Genomic DNA, 26,502 nt, shown 5'->3' with positions numbered 1-26,502 from the left:
CATACACGTGTGTAGCAGATATGGACTCACTGTGGTGCTGGAGGTCAGTCTGAACTGAGGAATAGGACACTGATCTGTAGCTGTGACCGTCAGCACATAATGACCATTACTGATCTCATAATCCAGCTCCTTAATGACCACAATCTGACCCTGTGAACACAAAAACCCACAATGAACATGCACAGCAGTGACGCATATGAATCATTCTCAGAACGTCCTTTGTGAACTATCGTGTCTCTTTTGAAGATTTTTTAAATATACTTTTATTCTGCAAGGATGCATTAAATTGATCAAAAGAGACGGTAAAGGCATTCATAATGTTACAAAAGATTTCTATTTCAAATAAATGTTGTTCATTTAAACTTTCTTTTCATCAAATAATCCTGAAAAAATAGATATATCACAGTCTCCACAAAAATGTTATGCAGTTTTCAACATTGATAATAATAAGAACTGTTTCTTGAGCAGCAAATCGGCATATTAGAATGATTTCTGAAGGATCATATGACACCGAAGACTGATGCCGAAAATTCAGCATTGCATCACAGCAATAAATTACATTTTTAAAAAATATATACAAATAGGAAAATTATTTTCAATTGAAATAATATTTTACAATATTACTGTTTTTACTGTACTTTTGATCAAATTAATGAGCATAAGAGACTTCTTTCAGAAACATTTAAAAAAAAAAAATCTTACTGACTCGGAGAAACATTATATTATATTTGACCATAAAAGTTTTTCATTCAATATTTGTCACCATTTCATTGTTTACACATATATTGGACTTTTCAGGCTCAGTTATAGGAAAACTATATATAATCTAATGTGTTTACTTGGGTCATTATGTAAATGAGTTATCTATGTAATCTAAGCAAACTCTAAGTATTTGAATTCAAAAATTACTGTGTTGGTTTAAATTAATAATGCAGTTTATTGCATTCAAACACAATTGAGAAAAAATAAAACATCTAGCAAACATATCTATATAATGACAATAAACACTTCAGGGTCTCTAAACCAATCCTGGTATCCTGTCTGTCACTCTCTGACCCCCTCACCGTTATGCTATTGATCTGGAACGTCTGGGCCAGGTTGCCCTTGGAGATGGCATAACGGATGGTTCCGTTGAGTTCTTCATCAGGGTCGATGGCAGTAACCGTTGCGATAATGGCTCCTACAGTGTTTGGCCCCTCTCTGAGCTCCGTCACATACTCTTCCTCTGGAAACTCAGGCGCATTGTCATTTTCATCAATGATATGGACCCAAACGATGGTGGACGTCTGTGGAAATGGATGACAAAGAGCAAAACATAAAACACATAAAAAAATTAAATAAAAAAATCTGTAATAACTATATATATAAGATATATGTACAGAAAAGAAAAAAAAAAGAAAAAAAAAACATGCCCCTTAAAAATAAATGTGGGAAGTGTATTAATGCATTGAAAAAATAAAACCTTCAATATATTATTTCATTTAAATAAATAAATAGTATGTTACAGAATCTGTAACTAAAAATGTGAGCATACTGCCCCTCTAAAGCAAGGCAATGTTTATGGTCTTTGGATGAAAGTATTTGCATGTCTTCTTCTGAACACACTGTGCATCAGTGTGGAGTAACCTTTATCTCATGGTATCATGGTAAACTAGTGTAGCAAGTTTGAATGCTATTTGCATAACCTGATGGTGTGTGTGATGGCAGGAGGTTACTGATGTGTGCATTTCCTCTGGCGTCTGATGCTATCAATAAGTATCAAATCCAAACAGATACCATGTCTCCCCTAAAATTCACTCAAGCAGTGCGCTGAAACTGAAATTTGGTCAACTATGACAAAAATTATGAATATGGTCACAAGAAGAACATTGTAAAATATTGCAAAATTCAGAGTCATCCAAAGTCTGAGTAAAACTGATCTTTGTCTACTGTTAAAAACCTCAGAGACAGCCGTCCTAAAATATAAAGGCAGTTTTATGTTTTCATTTATATTGTGAGAAAAAAAGCGATATTATAAACACAACATGCTACTAATGTACTAAAGCCAAATTAAACAATTTAATTATTACCTGAGAATAGTGAAAAAAAAATTATATATTTATCACCACCATTATCATGAACAAGCATTATTATCATTAAATTATATATATTTTAATATATATTCATATTCATTTAAATTATTATTGCAGAAAAATAAATGTACAGAATGTGAAGTAAAATGTACTATTTAAGTTATATAATTATATTAAATTAATAAGTAATTATATTACTACATATTGTTAAAATGTTAATGATAATTAGTTTTAAAATAATTATTATAATTTTAATTTAAATAGATAACTGATGAAACAATTAAAAAAAAAACTTCAAAGACTAAATCATCAGTCATATTTAATTATTTCACACATATTAGTATATTGGCATATAAAGCAACTTTTTGTCTTTAATTATATTACTACACATTACAAAAAAAAAACTTTAAAATTTAAACAGTTTTAAAATCATTTTAGATCAATCAGTCTAAATAGACAACAGATAAAACAATTTTGGATTTTTTACATATGTCATAATAAGTAGATGACCTAGTATTAAAGAAAAAAAAAAAAAAGTAAAATGTAGTTGTGGGAGGAGTGAGGGCTTAGGGAGGAGAGAAGAGACTGGGTGAAGTAAACTAGTGCTTCTTGTTTCAGTGCTTTACTTCTGATATGATTCTGAGAAGTAACTTACTATAAGAGCCGGCACAGCAGTTCACGATACACGGGAATAAGAGGAAGACTACATAAGACTTCTGTCATCACAGCTGGAGAAACTACAGACATTTCAACAGTTTTGTGAACGTTACAGGAGATCAGGACTGATGGATGTATTTTGCGCTTTGTTGCTCTGCTTTCATCTCTTAACTGCGGTTCAAGGTAAATCTACTCTGAACTTTATTTCTGGACTAGTCGTCTTGCATTACTGATCTGTTTTTTTTTATTTTGTTTTTAATAGCTGGTCTGTGTATATAGGCTATGCGTCACACTGACGTATTTAGCTGTCAGTCGCGTTTTGCCCTTTTTAATGCGTTTTAATTTTTAACCCCCGCGTTCTTTTCAATCCCGTTGCGTTCCGAACGCGTTCTATGTAAACGACCCTGATTCTGACATTTGTTTATTTGTGAAACGTCCTCAAGGCTGATCGGGCGTGTGTCAGCTTGCTTTAAAACTCAAGTTTTGGCCTGAAATCACACTCAAGTCTACAAAAAGACCGTCATCTGTCATAGTTTGTGATCGATTGTGTGTTATGTTACTGCTCAACATGACAATATTTCGCGACACGTTAGTTACTTTCCTCACATTGAGTTCAGCGGCTCCTTTTAATTTTCTACCGCGGTTTAAAGACGTGTAATTTTGGCCAAGTGTTTATACATTCGGTGAAATCATACCGACAAGAACGATCAAAGTTTTGGTGCATCCAGTCGCTGAACTGACGCTTTCTCTTGCGTAGAGATAACAAACAAATAATGTTATAATGCTGTTGTGATGACTGCTTGATTCATTAATATTAATGAATAAAGTAAGGTTTATCTAGCTGATTGAAACGTTAGTGGGCGTTAAACAGCTATCGAATCCTCCAATGTTGAATACTTAGCTTGTGCATATTAATGTAGTTGGAGTGCCTAATTAATATTCATTAGCTAAGTTGATCAACAGTAGTATTCTAAATTTACTTAAGCAAAACCAGCGTTTTTAACGTCTGCTACACGCATTTGGTCATTATTAAACGCTAAAGTCACGATGTGTCGTCTTAACCCGAATTGATCAGACCTCCTTCAAGTTGAGGCGCCTCTGCGCAGACCGATCGTTGTATGACATCATAGTACCGTGTGAGCTATTCTTTGATGTCATCGAATGTATCGACTCGCGGTACTTTGATGTCATACACAGATCGGTCTGCGCAGCGCACTGCCCCTGGATCTTGTGTTCTGCAGTGAGTTTAAGTCGAACACACCCGAAGACTCCGAATCTTAGGAGTCTCATCTGAGGTCTCACCTCAGTCGTGGTATTGAGGGTGGAAGAGAGCGCTGTACATTCACTCCCCCCACCGGTACCCAGACTCGAACCTACGCCCTTTGGGTTTTAAGTCTGAATCTCTAACCATTAAGCGACCAAAAACAAAATAACAACAACAAAAAAAAAACCTAGAGAGTGAAATTACATTAAAACCTCTGTTTGGCAAAATTATATACAAGGATTTTTATGAAAATAATCCATGTTTCAGTTGAATTTACCCAGCTTCAGTTTGTAAATAAAGCCATTAATCCATAGACTGTGGCTGGTTCATTTAGCTAATATAGATTTTTTGCCAATTTTAGTGCGGTTGGTCTAAAGTTAAACAGTATGGGATGTGGGTCTTCAGGAAGCGACAGGAGGTGTGAGGCTTGTTCCAAGAGGGAAGCTGTTAAAGCAGAGTATCCGTCAGATCAGTTCTCCATGCAGGGGGTATCGATTCGATCTTTCTCAAAAAGCCTGATGGTTTCATCCTAACCAGGCCTGAGAAATCAAGATGTGTTTGAAACAGAGATACAGAGCATATATTAATTAGAGACAGGAAGACAGACAGAAAGGATCCCAGAAGGAATGAGACTATCTGTGGATATTGCACCAGGATTACATTCCTGACCCCCTGGGTTTGTCACTCCCCATTTAAGGCTACATCCAGATTGCCTTCTCTGTAAAAATACGAGGACGACAAAATTATTAACTAAGAACTAAGAGAATAATAACGTAAGGGAACGAAGGATGGTGCCACGATGAGCATTAGTGTTGCTTCCTAAAGCAAACATTACCATTGCTTAATTGTTATTGACGCTTAAGACTGGTCGACCACAGAAATGGTTCCTTTTTAGAACACTCGTTATTTCAAATACAAATCAGCACAGAAAATCCACAAAGATATAATTGGTTTTGCTTATGGAAATGTAAAATAGTCTATTACGAAAACAATACATGAAGTTGAGGGAGGGCAGATACTGATCTGCAGGAGGTTTCAGGTGAAACGGGACGGTCCCTCACAGTCACGCTCTCTGCAGATGAGAGGGAGGTTCTTAGAACCCGTATGGCTTTTATTAACACCTTTTAACAAGGCTCATATTCAAACAGAGATAGCAAGAAATGAGACAAACATGTAGGTGGGGGCTGAAAAGGGGGTTCTTTCTTTAAAATAACAGTTTACACAAATACAAAAATGCACTTCTCATGACCTTGTATTTTTGTCTTCCATGAAGCTCAGTGTCTGAATTGCCCGTTATTATAAATACATGCCTACTGTCAAGCTTCAGAAAGGACAACATTTCCAATTATACTTTAGGTTGCTTCTCGAAGCTTAACAGTGTGAGGAATAGTTAGATATCTACTGATAATCTTGGCCCCCAAAAAACCTCTTAAATGTAATTTTTATTTGTGTTCGTTTCCAAAATAGGTGACCGATTTTACCGAAGTCATGATCAGTGAACAACTTAAAACTATTACATAAAATGAAGACTATATTTTATTGTTTTTTTTTTTTTTTTTTTTTTTTTTTTTTTTGGTGTCCTTGAATCTTTTGAATCAGCACAAATCACCATTAATTTTCTTTGTAATGAAAACAGGAAACATGGCAAAATATCTTTAAAGGGACTTCAGCGGTTGTGGTTCATAGAAATTCTTTCACTATAAAATGAAGCACATTCTGGACAAAGTGACGTATAAATGCCATTCTTCAAATATCAGTACTGAAGTACAGGATGGATTCTCATGTCCATGTAAATTCTGTGACACAGACGCTCTTGTGTTTTTGTCACAGATGAACACATTTGCAGACAGATGCCCTCAAGCAGGGAACGTTTCATTATTGTTCCTCTCTCTCAGATGAGGCTGAGAATGTTCTAGGATCAATTCAAGTTATCAGTCAACAAAAAATTTGAATCATGCTTGCGTTGTTTTGAACCTTTCTTGAACGGATTAATGGCTTTTATGCTTTTTAAGCAGCAGTTTGGATTGGCTCTGCCTCCAAAACATGCCTTTGATCTAATCACGACCCAGTACTCAGCGACGGCACGATTATGTCCAGAGCGCGGGGTAGTATTTCATCCAGTCACAACAAAGACCTGTTGAACCCCTTGCAGCTGCCAGAGTGGATTCCCAGCACAGGATCTCAAGGGGTGGAAAATGGAGCCTTGGACCGGATAATTATGAACGCTGATTGGGAATATGGGGACGGATGAGGTTTATAGGGAATAATAGGGCAGGAGGGGTTTGAACTGTATTGTGTCTGTGAGAGACAGGAACAGACACACTGCACTTTATACAAAGACGCCGTTTCCTATTGCTCTTCCTGACACACATACACATAGACTTAAGCTATGTACATTTAAGTCACTCAGGGCATCTTAAATGAAGAACGATTTACACACATTAAGGTCAACTACACGTTTCTGACTGACAGGCGGTCATGCATTCAAGCAGTCAATATCTATGTCAGTCATTCACAAATATAGGAAATATTTATCCATTCATGAGAAATCTAGGTCTTTCCTATTTTGGGTTTGTATGTGTGATTAGGGTGTAGTTCTGTTTTGTCCATTACAGGATAGGAAACAATGCAATCACTTTGCCACCCTTCTACACACACACACACACACACACAATACAAGTTAAGCACAAATATGGTTATGGATATAAGAAACAATAGCAGCAGAGGACTGAAGTCTGAAGTGACACCTGCTGTTGTTTGTTCATTAATGTGGTGGAAATGCTTTGCTTCCACAGAGCACATCCGGGTTTCACAAAGCTTGTTTTTCGAATTTCTTTATTTACTGTTATAGTAGTTTAGTATACAAAAAAGACAACCGCTAAAGCACAGCCACAGATACTGCAGGAAACAAACTCTGATAAATGTGCAGAGATGCACAGCTGACTCTAAAGTGCTGAACTTCACACATTACAATACCAAATACACACTATCTGTGAGGAAGCTCAAGAAATCCAGTCAAAAACAGATATTGCTGTATGTCTTTGCCTCTGCTGACATCCAAAAAAAAAACAACATAAGGTTGAAATTTAAATTCAAAATTAAGTCAAATTTCAAATTTAAATATTTTTCGAGAAAATCAACTTACAGAAGCTTTACAGTTGTCTGTAGTAATTAAGCTGAGATGTGAAAAAAGTATTTTTAAGATCCAAAACGTCATACACATCATATTGAATATTACATTTAAATATACAATCACTGTTTTCTCTCTCTGTCTCTCCAGTGAGCGGTGAGCGTCACTCTTTCAGTGTCTCCGTGCCCCATCGGGTCTACGAGTGTCCTGAAGGGTCCAATGTCACTTTAACATGTGTTCAGTCCGGATCCAAGACTTTTTCGGAGGATAAGTTGTGGAACACCTGGCTCTTCACACCTCACTCGCAGGAGCACTGCCACAAGGGCATACATCCACGCGGGTCCAGTCACTCCAACCGCACAATGGGAGTGCAGTACATCGAAGACAGCAAGTCTTTCTCCGTCATCTTGCAGAACATCAAGCACAAGGACCAGGGAAAATACTGCTGTCTGCTTCTGGAAGTTCATACCAAGCAAAAGGTTGAGCAGGGGGCCCATGAATTCATCTACCTGAATGTGGTGCCATGTAAGTGAGTGAGGAGAGAGGTCAGGTGTGACATTCATGTATCCCCTCTGTTTTTGTGTGATCTTAACATGTCACATTTCCACAGTGACAGCACATACTCGCAACAGCAGTCTGAAGTGTTCGGAGTGGTCGCACAGTCCTTCAGATGGTACATTCAACACCACACACAAATTATACAATGGCTCTAAAAAATATTAAAACATTTATAATATTAAAACAAGTTTTTTCTGAGAACTAGCTTCTACTTTTGTTCAATGAAAGTTCCCCTCAAGTTCAAAAATAGAGTTTTGTGAATAAGACATTTAGAATGAGCCTGTCTGACAATGGAAAAAAATAAATAAATAAATTGATAATGATTTAAAGGGATAGTTCACCCCAAAATTAAAATCCTGTCATCATTTACTCACCCTCAATTTGTTCCAAACCTTTATGAATGGATAACCAAAAAGTTGTCACCATTGACTTCCATAGTATGGAAGAAAAAAAAATACTATGGAAATCAATGAGGACCAGAAAGTGTAAGGTTACCCATACTCTTCAAAATATCATCTTTTGAGTTCAGAAGCAGAAACTCACAGAGGTGTGGAACACCTTGAGGGTGAGTAAATGATGACAGTTTTGGGTGAACTATGCCTTTAATTTCTTTTCTATTTTGCACAAGTAACGTCTCTGTTTTTCTTTTTCAGACTCTGTGGCTGAAGGTCTGGCTATCACAGCCTGTGTTGTTTTCATTCTGTGCCTTCCGCTCATACTGATGATGGTTTACAGACAGAGACAAACAGTAGACCGACACAGACGTGAGTACTTACACACACACACACACACAACACGTACACTTAGTCATGAATTGCTCACACACTTACTCTGACCTATATTGTGTGCCACATACTGCACATGTCTTGCACTGCAAAGCCTGCTGATGGGAGTACAGTAGCTGCACTAATTGTTTTAAAGAGACTGCATATCCTTTCTCACTATGAACCATTTCCTGTTCCTGTTTTTATCAGGTGCACACGAGCTGGTGCGTATGGACAGGTGAGTTTTCACGGTGACCAAAATACTTAGACTAAACAACAAAGGATATTTGGCTGAATCTCACAAAAACATACAAACTCAATTTCACCTTTAAATTAATATAAATACAAACAAGTAATTACAGAAAAAAGCTAATGTTTAAAACCAATCTTTTTTTTTTGGCATTATTTTTATAATAATAAACTACATCTTCCTTCTAAATTCCTATTATTTATTATTAGCTACTTTTGATTTTGAGATGATATATATTCATTTATAATCTCTCTTTCTAGTGAAGCACAGGCCCATGAGAACCCAGTGTTTTTGGGGGATTCTCCACAACCTAAACCTCGGACTGTATCCCAAATAATGAGGCAGTCATCTGAAACAGGACGCCACCTCCTGTCAGATCCTGGCACTCCATTCTCTCCAAACATACAAGGAGAATTGTTTTTCCCAGCACACGGTATGACTCTCTCTCTCACACACACACACACACACATGCATTTGTGGTTTATGGGGACTCTCCATAGGCGTAATGGTTTTTATCACCCTACACCTAAACCTACCCCTTGCGGAAAAATACTGGCAATTTTTGAATTTCATAAAAAACTGTTTTGTATGTTTTTTTAAGCCTTTTGTTATACAGGGACACAGGAAGTGTCCTCATATACCATGTGTACGTTGTAGTACACATGTCATTATACACATTTGTGTCCTCATAAACCATATATACCAGTACACACACACACATACACACACACACACACACACACACACAAAAAACTGTAATCCAACTCCAGCTAGATTGCTAAAGCTTGTCACTGTTATGCAGGCGACAAGAAACATCTGGGGCACCACTACACACACACATTGATAGTACACACACACAATTTTAAGCAAATGAGCACACACCACACAAACAGACATATTTTTCTTCCTCACCGTAGTCACAGGATGTACCCACAGTTTCAATTAAAACTTAACACACACATGCAAATCTGCACGCAATCATTCAAAACCCAGAGTCTCGTGAGTAGGTGAATGTTATGAGGTCCAGCTCAATCTCCACACATACACAGACACACGCCTCCTCTCCTTTAACCTTTAACTCAGCGGAATTTACAGAAGTTAATTTCCCCTTTTCTCCCTCATTTCTCAACACTCATTTCTGCTTCTCTGATGGCAAAGTGGATTCTGAGAAACCGAGAACATGTGTGTGCATACGTGGCTACTTCCATGTGTGTTTCTTCATTATACATGACCTACTGGCACATACACAGACAGTTCTGTATTCCCACACAGACACGTTAATGTCAACATTAAACAAGCTTGCAGACCCAACAGCAAAAAAGTAGTATGCAAAGTTATGATAAAGTACATTTCCCATTATTGAAATACATCCAGATTATTGAATTATTTATTTACCAATTTTCATGATTCATAAATGCTGATTCTCATTACTGTACTACAGGTTTTGTTCTTGAATGAATAACTACTATACTTAAATAATACAGTAACTACTAAATAACTGCTGTAAAACATTTTAAGGCAGTGCAAATGCATCAAGTGAAATGTACAAATTTATTAATATATTAAAATTATTGACGATTATGGAAATTATTATTTTTTTTTTACATGAAATAATTTGATAATGATAATCTGGGGAAAATGTGCTTAATAAACCCGGGAATGTGCATTAAGAGAGTAAATGGGGTAAATTCTCATTTCATGATGACTTTAAAGACCTTAAAATATCATAGGAAAGAGTTTTCCCTGCTATTTTCCTGCAGCTCAAACAGTAAAGCATGACAAGCAATTTCGAAATCGTGCATTCAATTCCTAAAAACTGAAAAAACTTGAATTGGCATATACCTTGAACACAGTGTAAGTTGCATCGCCACATGCATGAATGGAAAATAGTTACGGACAATCTAAAACTGCTGTGTAAACATACATTCATAATGCAAAGCACCCACCACATCACTGACACATTAAAAATGGCATATTTACATATGGACTGCCCACACAGCCTGGCAACACCACACATTTCATATGTAGAGCTTACACAATCAAAACAGAGGGCATTTCATTCACTTCTAAGTCTTAAAGATGCAGTAGCAGAAACAGACTTGGAAATTATAAAGATTAGAGAAAGGGTGGAAAAAATGGTCACGTAAAATTAAATGATGGCTTATTTAACATTATAAGGTAATAATTTTACTTTATTTTCCCAGAACCCATCCCTGAGTGTCCCAACTTATTGGAGTAAAAGAAGTCACGTCCACCCCAGGAACATCTAGTTCTTCTTCCTTCTCCTCCACATCATCATGCCTCTGTTCTTCCTGTCTTCTGCAAAGATGATAAGGAGAAACCCACCCCCCCAAAAATGAGAACTGAACTCTCTGCTATTACGGTGGGACCCTTTATCTGCTGACTGTCCTTAAACGTGTTTCCCAAGAAGGAAAATCGGACTGTTTCACAAGTTAGGGCACTAGGGACAGCTGATCACAGGGAATTTTCATGAAGAGGACCCAAAGAGTTGAAAAATTGATTTCAGCAAAGCTGTTTGCACACATTTCTGTTCATCATGTGCTTTGTGTGTCAGTCACACCATGGTTTCATTTGCACTTAAAAGACCATTTTGCTCTCTTTCTTTCTTCTCTAATCTGTCTTTCCTCATCCTCACCTCCTTTCCCAATGAAACAATCTGTTCATCCGCTCCCTTCTAGAGGTCAGGGATGTATTAATACCTCATTCACTCCTGTTTTACCCATCTCAGTACTCAGTTCCTCAATAGTTATTTCCTCCATACTCAGTATTTCAGTGCCAAAGAACTCAGTTATCACTTTCTCACTGAAATGGTGCCTGTGCTGGTCCCGGATTCGGTGCTTGGTGGGAAAATCTGCAGATCTCAGAACTAGCCTGTTTTTCATTCACTTTAGAGGTGAATGAAGATGACTGTGTTTGTTTCAAAATCTTAAATAATTGATCATTCAGTGTCTTTATGTAACGGGCGATCAGTGTCGACCAGCACTGGCAAGTGTCGGTGGAAAAGGGATGTTCTCAGTACACTCACCGTCAGACCTGCTGAGAAATGATGGGGTGTTTTAAACCCTCTTGCGGTGAGTGTGGTGCTTTTATGATGTATGTAGCTTGATGCATTCTTTCAGAATGAGTGCAGAATTTTTTTTTTTTTTTTTTTGTGGTAAATGTTGCATCAGTGACAATCAAACACAATGCCACTCTCTTACATCTCTCATGTCACCTGTGGCTTTAAGGGCCTGAGGGCTCATAAAAGAAGATTTTCTATCTATTTTGTATTGAATTTTTATCTGATTTTGTGTGTGTGTGTGTGTGTGTGTGTGTGTGTGTGTGTGTGTGTGTGTGTGTGTGTGTGTGTGTGTGTGAGAGAGAGAGTGTTTCCATTATTTTCCATCCAAAAACAAAAAAAGCAAAGAGCTGGAAACCGTTTTCAGGAAGCTTAAAAGTTGAAATTCACTGCCATAAAGAGTGCCAAAACTTTGCTTTGTGTATAAATGGATGGTATGTAGATTAATGATTGCAAATATTGTAAATATGCTAATAAATATTCCATTGTACCAGTTTGTACATTTGAAGTTGCACATGTGCCTGTACACCTAGGTAGTACCATATATGTAGCTCCAGTGACAATGCTGTTACACATCTGTTGATACAATCAAAAACTAATTGCTTATATCTTGTTTTATAAAAATACAAACAAATAAAATGTTCTGGTGAGAACTGAGAGTCCTTGTGCGCTGTTTATGCAACAAATAATCTCTTCAATTACTCGGAAGTGTCTGACACAGCAGACAGTCAACCGATTGGTGACAGGGCCTCTAAACCATTATTGGGAACTTACCCAACCTCTACTAAAAACCAAAAACTTTAACTAAGATAAAACTGGCCTTTTCTGTTGTTCAAATTAGTCTGTCATCTCTCTGTTTAAGTGAAGTCATTTGAAAGTCAAAGTATCATTAAAATTTAGTTTCAATCTGTTTCAATTTTTCAAAGTGATTTTTGAGCACCCAGCATCTATAAGATGGTTTTAGAAAGTGGATACAGATACTAGAGGCCCAAAAGTCACACTTGATGCAACCGAGACCGCTGTGAAGTTCACAACAGGAATCAACGAGCTCTTAAGTGTGAAACTTCCTGTTTCAGAAATAAGGCAGGTTGTGGTTTCCTGTTTTTGCTGTTTAGTAGTTCAGACAGGCTTTTTAAATAGCAAATGTAGTATCTTATATTTAGAGTCAAAAAAGAAAAGATAAAGGAAAAATGATGATGTACTAATGAACAGGTGGGATTTTATTGTTTCTGCTGGGATCGGACTGGATCTTGAAATGTAGGCTTATATATTACTTTTCTCCACACATGTGGCCTTGGTGAATAAGTTAGAGGAACAGATTATTCTGAAAAACAGACACAAACTAACTAACACACACATACACACTTACTGATAAAGGTGGCATTCCGTCATCTTCCACAGTCACAGTGAGTGTGTACTGCTGCTGTTTTTCTCTGTCAGGAGGTGACGGTCGGGTCACTATCTCTCCCGTCATACGGTCCATTCTGAATGTCAGGTCCTGGTTACCGCCGGTGATGTAGTACGACAACATGGCATTGGGTCCGATGTCCCGATCCGTCGCTACAACACGCAGGACAGATGTACCGCCACCCACATTCTAAAACACACACATATGCCCACTGTTATTTTATATATACTGTATATATATATATATATATATATATATATATAATTTTATATTATAACACATAATTTGTTTTGACTTTTGTCTACTTTTTTGCCTATAAACTAACCAGATTTTATTCTGAGTATATTTCTTACTTTAGACATGCTGCATGCAGACAACTGAATGATTAACACCCAGAATCTGTGATGCTGATATCACTGATTTGAGGTGCTGTGGTTCTGACCTCACTGACGCTGACGTTGTACCCACGAGGGCTCTGTAGCACGGGAGGGTTATCGTTCACATCCAGAATATTCACTGTGAGTGACACATCTGTGAACCTCGGAGGGGAACCGTTATCCGTCGCCCGCACCTGATCCAAACACATTAACACACACACGAATCAATGCATCAGTAAATAAACACCTACAGTATATACCTCAGAACTGATTATGCAAAACGTACTTTATTTAACTTTACACGGAAACATGTACAAAGTCATGCAACACACTGTGACCATGCATGGTTCTGTCTGGACATTTTCTTATTCAAAGTGAGATGCCTTCATGTGGACTTCCTTTAATTAAACAGTAATACTGATCAAATTTATTACAATTTTCTATTTTTTAAAATGTAGTTTATTCCTGTGATGCAAAGCTGAATTTTCAGCATCATAACTCTTCAGTGTCACATGATCCTTCAGAAATAAGTTTAATATCTTGATGGGCTGCTTAATGTTTCTGTGGAAAGGAATCTTTGATGAATAGAAATGTAATGAATCCTTGCTAAAAAAAAAAAAATATATAAATTTCTTGGAAAAAAAAGAAAGAAAATCCTACTGACTGCTACTGAAACTTTTAAACTGTAATGTATATGTCTAATAAAACATGCTTTTTAAAAACTAGGGAGTATGCGTATGATATAAAATGTTGTCTAGGGAATCTAGGAGTTTGGTAAAGAGCCATAGCATGTGTCGGTAGTGTTTCTCTCTCACTTTAAGCAGGTAACGGTCAACAGCTTCACGATCCAGGCGGGCGTTCAAGTAAACCTCTCCATACGTATTATTGGCTGTGTTGATCTTAAATACGTCCTGCATGTTCCCCGCCATCAAGGTGAAATTCACCTGAAGGAGACAAGAGGGGTTACGAATGAATGACAACTCATTCAACAGTGTTTTGAATATTTATCTCCCTCACCAGTCCATTTCTTCCAGCGTCTTTGTCCCGTGCCAACACAACAGCAACTCTCTGGCCAATTGGCGTGTCCTCTGGAATAGCCACTGACAAATCCGAAGTGATGTCAAACTCTGGGCTGTTGTCATTCTCATCAAGAATGGTGATTGACACCTGTCAAAAGAACCGAGTGATGGGAAATGAGATGTTTTTCTGATAGCATATAACATTTGTTGCATTAAAAATGACCTGATAATCAAAAATCATTTACTTACCTTCTACAAATGTGCATCAGGAAGAAAATCAGAAAAAAAGAATTACACATGTTAAATTACATGTTTTATATAGTATATCAAAATCATATTGTCATATACATTTGAAAAAAAAAAGTGAAAAAGTTAAAGTGAAAGTGACGTGACATACAGCCAAGTACGGTGACCCATACTCAGAATTCGTGGTCTGCATTTAACCCATCCAAAGTGCACACACACAGCAGTGAACACACACACACACACCATGAACACACACCCGGAGCAGTGGGCAGCCATTTATGCTGTGGCACCCGGGGAGCAGTTGGGGGTTCGGTGCCTTGCTCAAGGGCACCTCAGTCGTGGTGTTGCAGGCCTGAGACTCGAACCTACAACCTTAGGATTAGGAGTTAAACTCTCTAACCACTAGGCCACGACTTCCCCACATCACATTTCACATCACTGTCATGTTAGCTACTGGATACAATGTTTACAGACATTAATTTTTAAAGGAATTGTTCCCCACAAAAGGAAAATTTGTGGAAAATTTACTCAACCAAGATGTAGATGACTTTGTTTCTTCCTTTACAGAAATTTAGCATTACACCACTTGTTCATCAATGGATCCTCTGCAGTGAATGGCTGCTCTCAGAATGAGAGTTCAAACAGCTGATAAAAACATCACAATAATCCACACAACTTTAGAAAAAAATCCATCATCAAGGTATTATAGCTTCTGACTACAATCCATAATAACACTTCCTCCAGTGAAAAAGTCCATCCGTTGTTGTCCTCTCACATTAAAATCAACCAACATATTTTCTTAGAACTGTTTTTGCTTGTAAACAGTGTTTGATCTGTGCATATCTCTCTCCTGATTCAGATGAGATGACTTTTTCATTGGAGAAAGCAATGTTATGGATAGAGGACTCGCATTTTAACCAGAAGCAACGGTTTTGAAGTTAATGACGTTGATGGATTTGTTTATTACAAACACACAGCTTATCACTTCACAACATGAAAGGATGATTAAAATAAAATAAAAAATGATTGAGTCATGTGGATTACTTGTTGATTATATGTTTTTTTATCAGCGGTTTGGACTCTCATTCTGACGGCACCCATTCACTGCAGAGGATCCATTGGTGAGCAAGTGATGTAATGCTACATTTCTCCAAATCTGTTCCCACAAAGATTTTCATTTTTGGGTGAACTATTGCTTTAAATTGTTCTCAATTCAGGCTTCTCTACAGTATGCACTGAAGGCTTTAGTGAACTTGTTGTACAGATTGAACAGATCATGGAGGAACACATTACCACAGTGGAGCCTCTCTTGGGTCCTCCATCATCGGCCACAACAGTGAGAGTGTATGAATCGCCTCTCTCTCTGTCCAACAGTCCTGTCACAGTTATACGGCCCTGTAGAGCGCACAAAATCCTTCATTATTTTACATAATCCATGTAGAGAAATTACCACATTATTTTTAAAGACTGAATTAAATTAAAATCATTTCAACCAAAGTCCATAGTCAAGTAGGCTTAACTATGAAGTGCTTTTGGTTTTTTCTGTTTATTCACCCTGCAAGAAATGTATGTATTTATTTGTTTGTTTACTTGTTCTCACTGACCAATAAGATTTAAGCTTTAGGGTCATGTGTCCTTCCCTTACATTTCCTTACCCAGACTCTGTAAAGCTTTTCCATATTTGTTTGCAGTGATTTTGAGGAAAAAATCTGAACTGGATGGATTTAAGCACAGTAAATGTGTTAAACAGACCAGAGAAGGTACTATATTTGCATTGCTATAGCTTTGCCAGAAACAGCAAAAACAGCAGAAGCTGCGTGGAGTCAAACACTGACCTGCTGACTAGTTGAATAGTAAAAATAAGTCATCGTCTTTGCCCTATCAAATAGTGTTTTTCTTTTTGGGTTGTGTTTGCATCACTTCGTTGCATCATGTTCACTTCTTAAAATCTTTAAAAATATAACCTGTCTATTATGTTTTCTCACCGTGACCCCGTCAATCTTAAAGAGCGCCAGGGCAGCAGGTGAGGTGTCAGGGTCGAAGCGGTACGTCAGCTGGTTCAGGTTATCAGCTGACTGCGCCTTCACCTGGACCACCTCTGTTCCCGTGGCGATGTTCTCCATCAGCGATATTTCATAACCGGCTGATAGAAAGGCCACGGCTTCATCCAGTTCATTGAGTAAAGTTACGTAGACGGTGCAGTAGCTGCTGTGGAACGGTGGAGACTGATCTGTGGCTGAGATGTTCATTAAATAGCTCGTCTTGGTCTCGTAGTCCAAGTAATCCACTGTAGTCACCAGACCCGTACTCACATCCACCTCAAACTTATGGTCAGAGCCAGAAACCACAGCATACGCTACAGCGCCCCCATCACCAAAAGAGCCAGACAGCAAAAGTTTGGCATTTGCAAGGTTTTTCTTTGTGAAGGAAATTATTAAATTGACAAAAGTGACAGTACAGACATTTATAATGTTACAAAAGATTCATTAATTCAAATTAATGCTTAACTTTATTCATCAAAAAATCATGGTTTCCACAAAAAATCAGCTTTGCATTAACAAAAATAAATTACATTTTAAAAATATATAAAATAGAAAACAGTAATTTTGAATTGTAATAATATTCCACAATATTACTGTCTTTATTGTATTTTTCATCAAATAAAACCACTCTTGGTGAGCACAAGAGACTGACCCCAAACTTTTGAATGGCAGTGTATATATAGTTTTATTAAAAAGATAAATTATATTAAATATATGTTTTTGATAACACCACTTATTGTACAAATAAATGCCCATAGTTAATGTCTGTGGATGACAGATGCACCTTTAAAAATAAAATAAAGGAATAAATTATCAATCACATGAATTAATAAATTAATTCATTAAAAAATACAACTGTAAATCAAAAATAAATAGACATATTTAAAACTATTTAATGAATGTTTTTAAATGTTTATTAATATTTAAATACTGCACTATACATTATTTATCAATGTATTACTGTTACATTTGATTGCTTGATTTTATTTTCAAGTGGTACACTTAGTTCTCCAATGTTGTTAGCTAACTATTTCAATAATCTTTATTTAAATACAGTGTCTACAGGACAGACCTCTAGCACACTGCACTGCACAGACAGGCTGGACATGAGGAAGTGAAACAGGGAAGCAGTTACAGACACAAGCAGAAGTGCAACAGAAATGTTGTGATATTGTTTGGCATAAAAAACCAATGGAAAAACACAACACAGCTTGAGCTATATTAGGTGTATGACATACACCCACTTTAAAAGACCCAAATAAATGCGAAGTTTTGTGAACACACAACAATAGCAATCATAGATGTTCCTATCAGACACATTGACCTCCTCTGTGGACTAGTCTGGTCCACAAACACTTACAAAGGTCAAGAAGAGAGTGTGTTTCGATTGTGTTGTGTACCTGTGTCGGGGTCTGTAGCTCGGACCACTACCACAGATGTGCCGATCCCAGCAGTCTCTCTGAGCCCCAGACGATTGTACTGCGACTGAGTGAAGACTGGAGACTCGTCATTCACGTCCTCCACATACACAATCACCTACAGACACAAACTCAGTCTGATTCACACACACATTATATCCAGTACTTGTCTTTAATGACATTTCTTAAAATAAAAAAGACGTTTATAGCTAGAATTAATACAATGTGCAGGCTATTAAACAATGCTAACTAATAGTTCAATAACTATGCACAGTAGGCATTGTTTTAGCAACCTCGGATTCAAGTCTGCCTCTATTCTGATATGCAAAGCACACGTCACCTTATAATCAGTTCCTGATGGATTAAATCAGGTCCTTTTTCATCCCTCAACATCCCCTTTTACTTGGAAATGTGTCACATTATGAAGCAAAATGACTTGCAAACAGTAATTCACATGAACTTTAATATAAACCTGTCGAATTAGTAGCTTTAAATGTAGTTTTCTAAGGAATGTTATATTATTTTTCACACACACAAACACACCCTGACAGAGCTGCGCATGCTGCCCTGGTCACTGTTATAGGCCTCCACCTCCAGCACATGGGAGCTACGGGTCTCTCGGTTCAGAGCCACAGTTCCTCTGCTGATGAGTCCAGACAGACTGTCAACATTAAACTGACCATTGTTGCCTGCAGATAACAAATCACACACACATGAGCCATACTGTTAAAACAGTACATTACATAAAGGCCGAGGTGCTAATTTATGCTTCTTACAAAATTTGTCTCTGTTGGTCTAAACATGTCAAATAGGGTCATACATTTCTAAAAGAAAAGAAAATTGCTAATATTGTTTGCATTATGCCAATATTTTTATGACAATTAAGCACATTTTTATGGATGCTAGTTCCCGCCGAATAAAGAATAAAAAGGGTGAAAAAAGACCTTTTTATCTCACAATTCAACCTTTTTTCTAGCAGTTTTGAAAAAAAAAAAAAAAAAAAAAATTCTGAATCGTGAGATATAACCTCAGAATAGCAAGATATAAATAAATACAAAATTCAGACTTTTATATCGACTTTTTTCTCTGAATTCCAAGTTCTGAGACATCGCACATCTCAGAATTGTTTTTTAAATTTAGTAATTGCGACTTTTTATCTTACAACTGTTTTTTTTTTTTTTTTTTCACAATTTCAAATTTGCATCTCAAAATTCTGACTTTTCTTCTTGGAATTATACGTTTATATCTCACAATTCTGAATGATATTTTGCAATTCTGAGGATAAAAAATCTGATTTGTGAGATATACAAATGGTTGGTTAGTTAGTGTAGTAGACTGTGGGAGTGTATCTGTGCAATGCATTGATGTGTGACATCATTAAACAGGAAAAATAAATAGTTACCAGAGAGAATCCTGTACAGAACTCTTCCATTCTCCCCCTGATCTGCATCTGTGGCCTGAACCTGCAGACGGACATAACCACAAACACACGTAACCACATCACGAACACACCCATGTACTACTAAATAATGAGAGTGAAAGTAACACTTAACACACTGCACACCCACACAAGCGTAAACAAAAATATCTTTGATACTTTAACACACAATCAAACTCTTAATCACACTACAATTGGACTCTTATTTTTACTGTCACAAGTGAAATGTGTAATTTAATGACCAGTGGACGACGATCAAACCTAAAACTCCCTTAACTGCAGTAAAACACAACTTGAAATGGTTTGATGCTTTTAAATGCAACATCGATATGATAAAAGACATTAATGTTTAATAAATAGTTACTTTTATTAATAACAATAATTGGAATAAATAATTCCAGTGAGTAATATAGTTAATTAGCCCAACTACTGGCTGTTCATGGATGCTAAGCAATAGCAATTTGTGACATTAATATAGTATGTGCAATCACAAGTTCAAATATGGCTTGTCCAATCAGAATTCAGAGTTAGAACTATCCGTTTTATTTTTGGTGACACTAGTGGCACAGAAATGAAACACTTCACCTTTTAATGGTCGCCATGGCATGACTATCAACTCATAGGGGCTTAAAAACACAAATAAAACTTCAATGATCATATAAATCTCAGAAACAATGATCAGAAGTTGTTCCTGAATATATTTACACACATCAATTAAACCATTTGAAGCACACTGAATACATCCGTATATTAGTCAAATCCTACTGACAGTGAGAAGGAAAGCCCCTCCTTCAGACTCATTAGCTTTATAAAAAGATGTAGAGGGGGAAGAAAGAAAGCAGGGATCTGGGGGGGGGGGGGTCTCTTGGAGAGAGATGAATAGAACAGGCAGACCGGACCATACCATCACATGGGGGGTTAAAACTTGAGACTAAAAGTTTGGCTCAGAATGAGCGTTTAGTTCAAGAAACACACTGCCACGGTCTACTGATCGCAAAACACTGAAAACACAGAGAGGTTGAGTTTGAGTCTCTCTGAACGGATCTCAGCTGCAAATATCCTGATCCCCATCTTCCAGGCGTCTCAACGTGATTTTAATCAAGGGGAACTTTGGAGGAGTCACCAACCACATCCATCGCTGAAGGTAATGTTAAACCACAAAGAATAAACTGAAAAATAATTCCTATTCGATGAACCCGTTGCAAATAATTTGTGTTTTGGATGCTGTGTCCATACCGTGCTTTATCATTTTTGTTCTTGTGAGCGACTCGGCTATGCTGGTCCACCAGCCCCAAACCCACACTAACCAGCATAAACCGGCATGGACAATCATTCAGCAGTGCCAAAACCATTTTATTTTGCCATGATGTCAGTCATAAATGACATGGGACAACAAGTTATGTTTGTATTACTGTGATTTACTAATTCATGGATATGCAGTGTCTATAATCACAACATAATAAATGCCCCAGAGATTACTACATGGGGAAATAGTGAGTGAAACTCTGTACAATCTGTGTACACTACTGTTCAAAAGTTGACTATTATTATTATTTTTAAAGAAATTAATATTTTTTTCAGCGAGGATGCAATAAATTCATCAAAAGTGAAAGTAAAGACTTTTAGATTGTTACAATCCTATTTCAAATTTATATATGCTTGTTCTTTTGAACTTTTTGTTTCCACCTGAAAATGTTTCACAGTTTTAACAAAAATATTAATCATCACAACTGTTTTCAACACTGATAATAATAAGAAACATTTCTTGAGCAACAAATCTGCATATTAGAATGATTTCTGAAGGATCATGTGACACTGAAGACTGGAGTAATGATGCTGAAAATTCAGCTTTGCATCAAAGGAATAAATTACATTTTAAAATATTTCAAATAGAAAAGTTATTTTAAATTAAATTTGAAACAAAAACACAAATTAAAGCAAACAAAAAAAAAAAACATTTCTAATTTGACTGTTCTCATTGAAATATATTTACAAAAATTCACTTTAAATTAGAAAAACTAATTTTAGCTGCCTGCTTGAGCAAAGCCTTCATCATACAAAAAATGTGATGAAGTGTGCATAAATACATTTCCGCAGAGCCATACAGTGGTAACTAATAAAGTGTCTCACTAACAATAGTTCTTGTCTGAGTGGCCTTTTCAGCTTGTTTGTGGCATTTAAGATGAAAAATAATTTCATGTCTCAATGTGTTTTCACCAAAGCGATAAGTCATACTCTGTGTTCAGAATTTAACATGCTGACATTTAGGAGCAGAGAGGCAGAGTAATTGGTGACTGTGGTGCTACACTGTGTGTGTGTGTGTGTGTGTGTGTGTGTGTGTGTGTGTGTGTGTGTGTGTGTGTGTGTGTGTGTGTGTGTGTGTGTGTGTGTGTGTGTGTGTGTGTGTGTGTGTGTGTTTGTTTGCATGTGTGTGTGTGTGTGTGTGTGTTTCAGATGGATTGAGAGTTCATTTAAGTGACCCAAATTAGCTTTCCAAAAAATTAAACACAAAACCAACTGACCACATTTCTCATCTGACTGCTCACTTAGTGGGGCACCAACAAATTTAATGTCAAATTCCATTTCAAATGTGTGTTTATGGGAGTGATGTAGACCAGAAACATACTGTTCTCGATGCAAGTAGTAAAAAAAAAAAAACGGTGCATAAATGCATTTACCTGTTTGCGCAAAATTAGCATGTAAGGAGCACATCCTGCTCCTGGAGGCTCAACATCCTGCAGAGTTCAGCTCCAGCCTGCCCCGAACATACATGCCTGGAAGATTCTAGTGATCCTGAAGAACTTCATTAGCTGATTCAGACATTTAAATGAGGTTGGAACTATACTCTGCAGGATTGTGGCCCTCCAGGATCAAGACTGGACAACCACTGTTATTGTGATAGTGTTAGTATGTTTAACTTTAACTTGTATAGACTGTAATATAAATGACTTTTTTAGTTAGTGTTTAATTAATATTTTTCCATTAAAAAAAAAAAACGAAAAAACTTAAAACAATATAAATGTATATGCCTTATATTATATTAAGAGTCTGAGACTAAATGCAATTGCATTTTGCTGTATTTTTTCCACTTATTTTTAAATTTTACCAGCACTAAAAAAAAAAAAAAAAAAAAAAAAACTCACATTAAAAACACTTTCACTGAAGGCAAGCCTTAATATCTTATGCAGCGCTGTTTCTCAATAAATTTATTTTGTATTAAGGATTTTTAAATATTTTGACTGGAAATTGAGATAAATAACTTTCTGTAGTTCAGACAGATTCTCCTCCAGCTGTAGCTCAGCCGTTACAATAGTTGATCTGCAAAAGCAAAATGACGGGAAAAGATGATGTTGAGAAGCAAGAATGCTATGCATATTTGTATTGCGTTATGAATTGCTATATGGCACATTTCCAAACACAACAATGCATGAAATTCTAGTTGCAGCTAGAAGTGCTTGTGTTCATGCACTTGCGTCAGTTTTCCTGACCTTAGAGTCTGTGTGGGTGTGGGTGTGTGTGTGTGTGGGTGGGTGGTTGTGTGTTAGAGAAAGAAATTAAGAGACTCTCGCTAATCTGTAATCAATATAGTGCAATATAAATCCACTACATTTTGACCTTTCTTGACATTTCTTTAGAGAAATCGCTCAGTCATTCTGATAGTCTTGCAGAGGAGCGCTCAGAGCAGTGTGTGTAGAGCTGCTAGATGGTGATGTTGATAAGGGTGTGTAGGTGTGCAGTCCCACCACAAACCACTGCTCTGTACCTAGAGGAAAATGTTCTCAGATGTTTCTCTGTCACTGCTCGGGAGACTTCATGACCTGTTCCATTTGATGTTTCTCCTACAAATCCTGACCAGCAGGGTTATTTTAGTATTATTTCATAGTATGTATTATTAATTTGAATGTGCTTTTAATTTTCATTTTCATTTTAGTAATTTTGTTATTTTATTAGTTTTTGTCTTTAAAAAAAAAAAATTATTCAGCTTTAATTTTATTTTAGTTTTAGTCATTTTAGCATTTCAACTTATTTCAGTTAACTGCCAAGGCAACATTTCTAATTTTTCAAAGTTTTTAGGTGTAAGTTTAATATTAATATTTTATGTGATTTTAGCTCTATTTCAATTAACAAAAGCATTTTTTTTAGTTAAAACAACTAAAACAATTAGTTTTAGTTAATAACAACACTGCTTAGAAGAAATAAATTACACACAAATGAGACAATTGATGATTATAAGCACAGAACTCATGAAATTAGATCACAAGCTTCATAACACTTTTGATTGCAAATCTGAGCATATAGTGTGAGACAGTATAGATATCTATACAGTACTAAGGTCTTTTTTTGCTGACCACAGAATAAGATTCCCCTTGTGAGAATAAAATGCATACTTGAATTGCTTAATGATTTGGTTTACGACACATTTCGGACCACTATGACACATATAAGATCATAGCGCTTGCGCTTACATACTTGTGTAGATGTTTTAGGCCTTTGATTCAAAATAAAGTGTCCCTGTACTCTTCACCTCTTTGCCATCTGAGAGACACAACTGAGATATTCAAGAGATTTTTTTTTTTTAAGCATGCATACACACACACACACCTGTCAACCACATCCTGGCATCTTGCATGCATCTTGCTCAAGCACACATTGACACTTTTGCACAATCTTGAACCCAGAGGATCACAAAAACACCTACATCTTTACTATAAACACGCTCCACTTAACCCAGATTTAACACTTCCTGTTTTGCTTGTCTACAGATCCAGGCTGACATGGATGTTTCCTTCAATCTGTCCCTCTCTAATCTCTCACTTCCGGTCTCCCCAACGTCTCCACCTCTGGATCTTCACCATCCCCTCCCGACCATCATCATCATCATGTGTCTCTTCGTTCTGTTCGGGGGCTTTGTGACCTTTCTAGCGGTGGGCTGCCCGTCAGGGGGGTTCTGGGGTGTGGATGGGGACTGTGGCCCGGCAGACGGTTTCTCGTGTGGCCAGACTATGTCCAGCGAGCCTGAGCTGAAGCTCTGGAAGCGTTTAGGCTCAATGAGGCAGTCATTTTCCTCAACGCCGGCCTTCAGAAGACCCATTCAGCCATACGTAGCCCAGAGCAGGAAGCAATCGGGGTCGATGTCGCCCGCAGAGTCAAAGACAAATGACTCCCACACATATATTACTATACCGGCTCTGCTGCAGTATTCCACTGAGATATAAGCTCTGTTGCATCACCTAGTGAGCTGTCTTGCTATCTAGAATCTACATAGGCAGCAGCCTTCTAAATGACTGATTTAAAGTGCATTTCATAGGCAACAACTATGTGCGCCACAGGAAACTTGACTCCAAATTGATTTAAAAAAAGTTGTCAGCTTGTTGCTAAGCTAGTGATGTGATTCTTTAATAAGCACAAAAATGCATAGCAAGCAAATATGAAATAAAAGTGATTTAACAGAATTTAAACTGACTATTTCATCTGTAATTCCATGTATTGAATGAAATTTATTTAGAATTTGCATTTCTATCCTTTTGTCTGCCATTGTCACTGAGCTCAATGCATTCTGGGATTACTGTACCTCTTCCATGAAGGATGCATGTGAAGCTGCCATGGTTATTATTATTAACTAAAAATAAAAGTATTTAAAACATTTTTGCAAATAAATAAATAAATAAATAAATAAATAAATAAATAAATAAATGCTGAAAGTAAATTTAAATATTAGAAAATATTACAACTAAACTTTTATAAAATACATTTTATAAAAATAAACCTAAATAGTAAACTAAAAACTACATATATATAGGTATTTATTTCACACACACAATCTCAATATAAATGAATAAAAAACACATATAAAAATAAACTTAAATATATAAAATGTATATTACACACACAACAATCTTAATATAACTTATATATATATATATATATATATATATATATATATATATATTTATGTGTTTATTTATGTGTGTGTGTGTGTGTGTGTGTGTGTGTGTGTGTGTGTGTGTGTGTGTGTGTGTGTGTGTGTGTGTGTATGTATGTATATATTACTAAAATAACACTGGATGCTGCTTCAGAATCTAAAACAGCCAGAAACCATGTTATTAATATATAATCCATGCTTTATGGAAACTTTATGGAAATAGTATTCACATCTGGAGTGTGTCTATAAGTGCATACACAATCACTGCAAATATGAGAACAGAAACTGTGACCTCAGCTATCAGCACTGACAGAGACAAGCCAGTTCATTTTATTCACCATTCACTTCAAACAAAACAAGGCGTGACTCAACAATCCAATCATTCGGTGGCCACAACTCTATAAACAGCTGGACATTACCTACATCACTTCCTCTGTTACTGTGGAGACTAACAGACATGACCTGGATGAGCAAAGACCAGGTGCTTTCTGAGTAAGGGTGGCCATTTTGACTGGGCATTAACAGCATTACTATTTAGAGGAAATTCTGATTCATTTGCACGTATGTAGACCCAAAAGTATTTGTACACTTAAAGCACACTTAAAAATATCTGAATGTCAAAGCATTAGAAACCAAAACAGCAAACCACTTTGCATTCAACTGTGGTAGAACTGGTGCTCACATTAACTACTGGCTTATTACTGATTTGACCAGTGTTGGGTAAGTGACTCTAAAAAAAGTAATTAATTACTAGCTACAAATGACATTTTCAACAGTTTAATTAGATTAATGTACTAAATACTCTCTCTAAAAAAGTATTGCATTACTTATTACTTTCTAAATCCCATATCAACCTC

General features: G+C 36.6%; 3 protein-coding genes across 5 annotated transcripts in view; 2 read left to right on the top strand and 1 right to left on the bottom strand.

The window, feature by feature from the left end:
• Nucleotides 1–26,502, bottom strand: part of LOC109048505 (cadherin-23-like) — a 233,629-nt gene that overhangs the window by 24,352 nt on the left and 182,775 nt on the right. For all 3 annotated transcript variants that reach the window (XM_042769422.1, XM_042769420.1, XM_042769421.1), the window contains exons 28-39: nt 19,687–19,747; nt 18,828–18,973; nt 18,267–18,402; nt 16,810–17,198; nt 16,118–16,219; nt 14,828–14,830; nt 14,577–14,726; nt 14,375–14,503; nt 13,625–13,753; nt 13,144–13,371; nt 1,065–1,286; nt 31–150 (exon numbers count right to left, since the gene is read on the bottom strand). In XM_042769422.1, the coding sequence (XP_042625356.1) occupies nt 31–150; nt 1,065–1,286; nt 13,144–13,371; nt 13,625–13,753; nt 14,375–14,503; nt 14,577–14,726; nt 14,828–14,830; nt 16,118–16,219; nt 16,810–17,198; nt 18,267–18,402; nt 18,828–18,973; nt 19,687–19,747 (1,815 nt within the window). The remainder of the gene's footprint in view (nt 1–30; nt 151–1,064; nt 1,287–13,143; nt 13,372–13,624; nt 13,754–14,374; nt 14,504–14,576; nt 14,727–14,827; nt 14,831–16,117; nt 16,220–16,809; nt 17,199–18,266; nt 18,403–18,827; nt 18,974–19,686; nt 19,748–26,502) is intronic.
• On the top strand, nt 2,620–12,427 carry LOC122147284 (V-type immunoglobulin domain-containing suppressor of T-cell activation-like). Its single transcript, XM_042769424.1, has 7 exons — nt 2,620–2,912; nt 7,274–7,648; nt 7,734–7,796; nt 8,335–8,445; nt 8,656–8,683; nt 8,956–9,128; nt 10,900–12,427. Exons 1-7 carry the CDS (start codon nt 2,858–2,860, stop codon nt 10,932–10,934), a joined length of 840 nt encoding a protein of 279 aa, XP_042625358.1. The 5' UTR covers nt 2,620–2,857; the 3' UTR covers nt 10,935–12,427.
• Nucleotides 20,625–25,190, top strand: LOC109048287 (uncharacterized protein C10orf105). The gene is made up of 2 exons (XM_019065985.2): nt 20,625–20,866; nt 24,486–25,190. The coding sequence occupies exon 2, from the start codon at nt 24,498–24,500 to the stop codon at nt 24,936–24,938; it is 441 nt and encodes a 146-aa protein (XP_018921530.1). The 5' UTR covers nt 20,625–20,866; nt 24,486–24,497; the 3' UTR covers nt 24,939–25,190.

Source organism: Cyprinus carpio, chromosome A13 (assembly GCF_018340385.1).
Source record: "Cyprinus carpio isolate SPL01 chromosome A13, ASM1834038v1, whole genome shotgun sequence".
In the NCBI taxonomy this organism is placed as follows: domain Eukaryota; kingdom Metazoa; phylum Chordata; class Actinopteri; order Cypriniformes; family Cyprinidae; genus Cyprinus; species Cyprinus carpio.
This window is presented reverse-complemented; position numbering and strand designations above follow the sequence as displayed.

What these genes read in the sequence shown, in the direction of transcription:
- LOC122147284 (XM_042769424.1), top strand. Translation starts at nt 2,858, where the DNA reads ATGGATGTATTTTGCGCTTTGTTGCTCTGCTTTCATCTCTTAACTGCG. An exon ending in GAGCTGGTGCGTATGGACAG is followed by an intron (nt 8,684 to 8,955) that starts GTGAGTTTTCAC and finishes CTCTCTTTCTAG; the next exon opens with TGAAGCACAGGCCCATGAGA. An exon ending in ATTGTTTTTCCCAGCACACG is followed by an intron (nt 9,129 to 10,899) that starts GTATGACTCTCT and finishes TTATTTTCCCAG; the next exon opens with AACCCATCCCTGAGTGTCCC.
- LOC109048287 (XM_019065985.2), top strand. Translation starts at nt 24,498, where the DNA reads ATGGATGTTTCCTTCAATCTGTCCCTCTCTAATCTCTCACTTCCGGTC.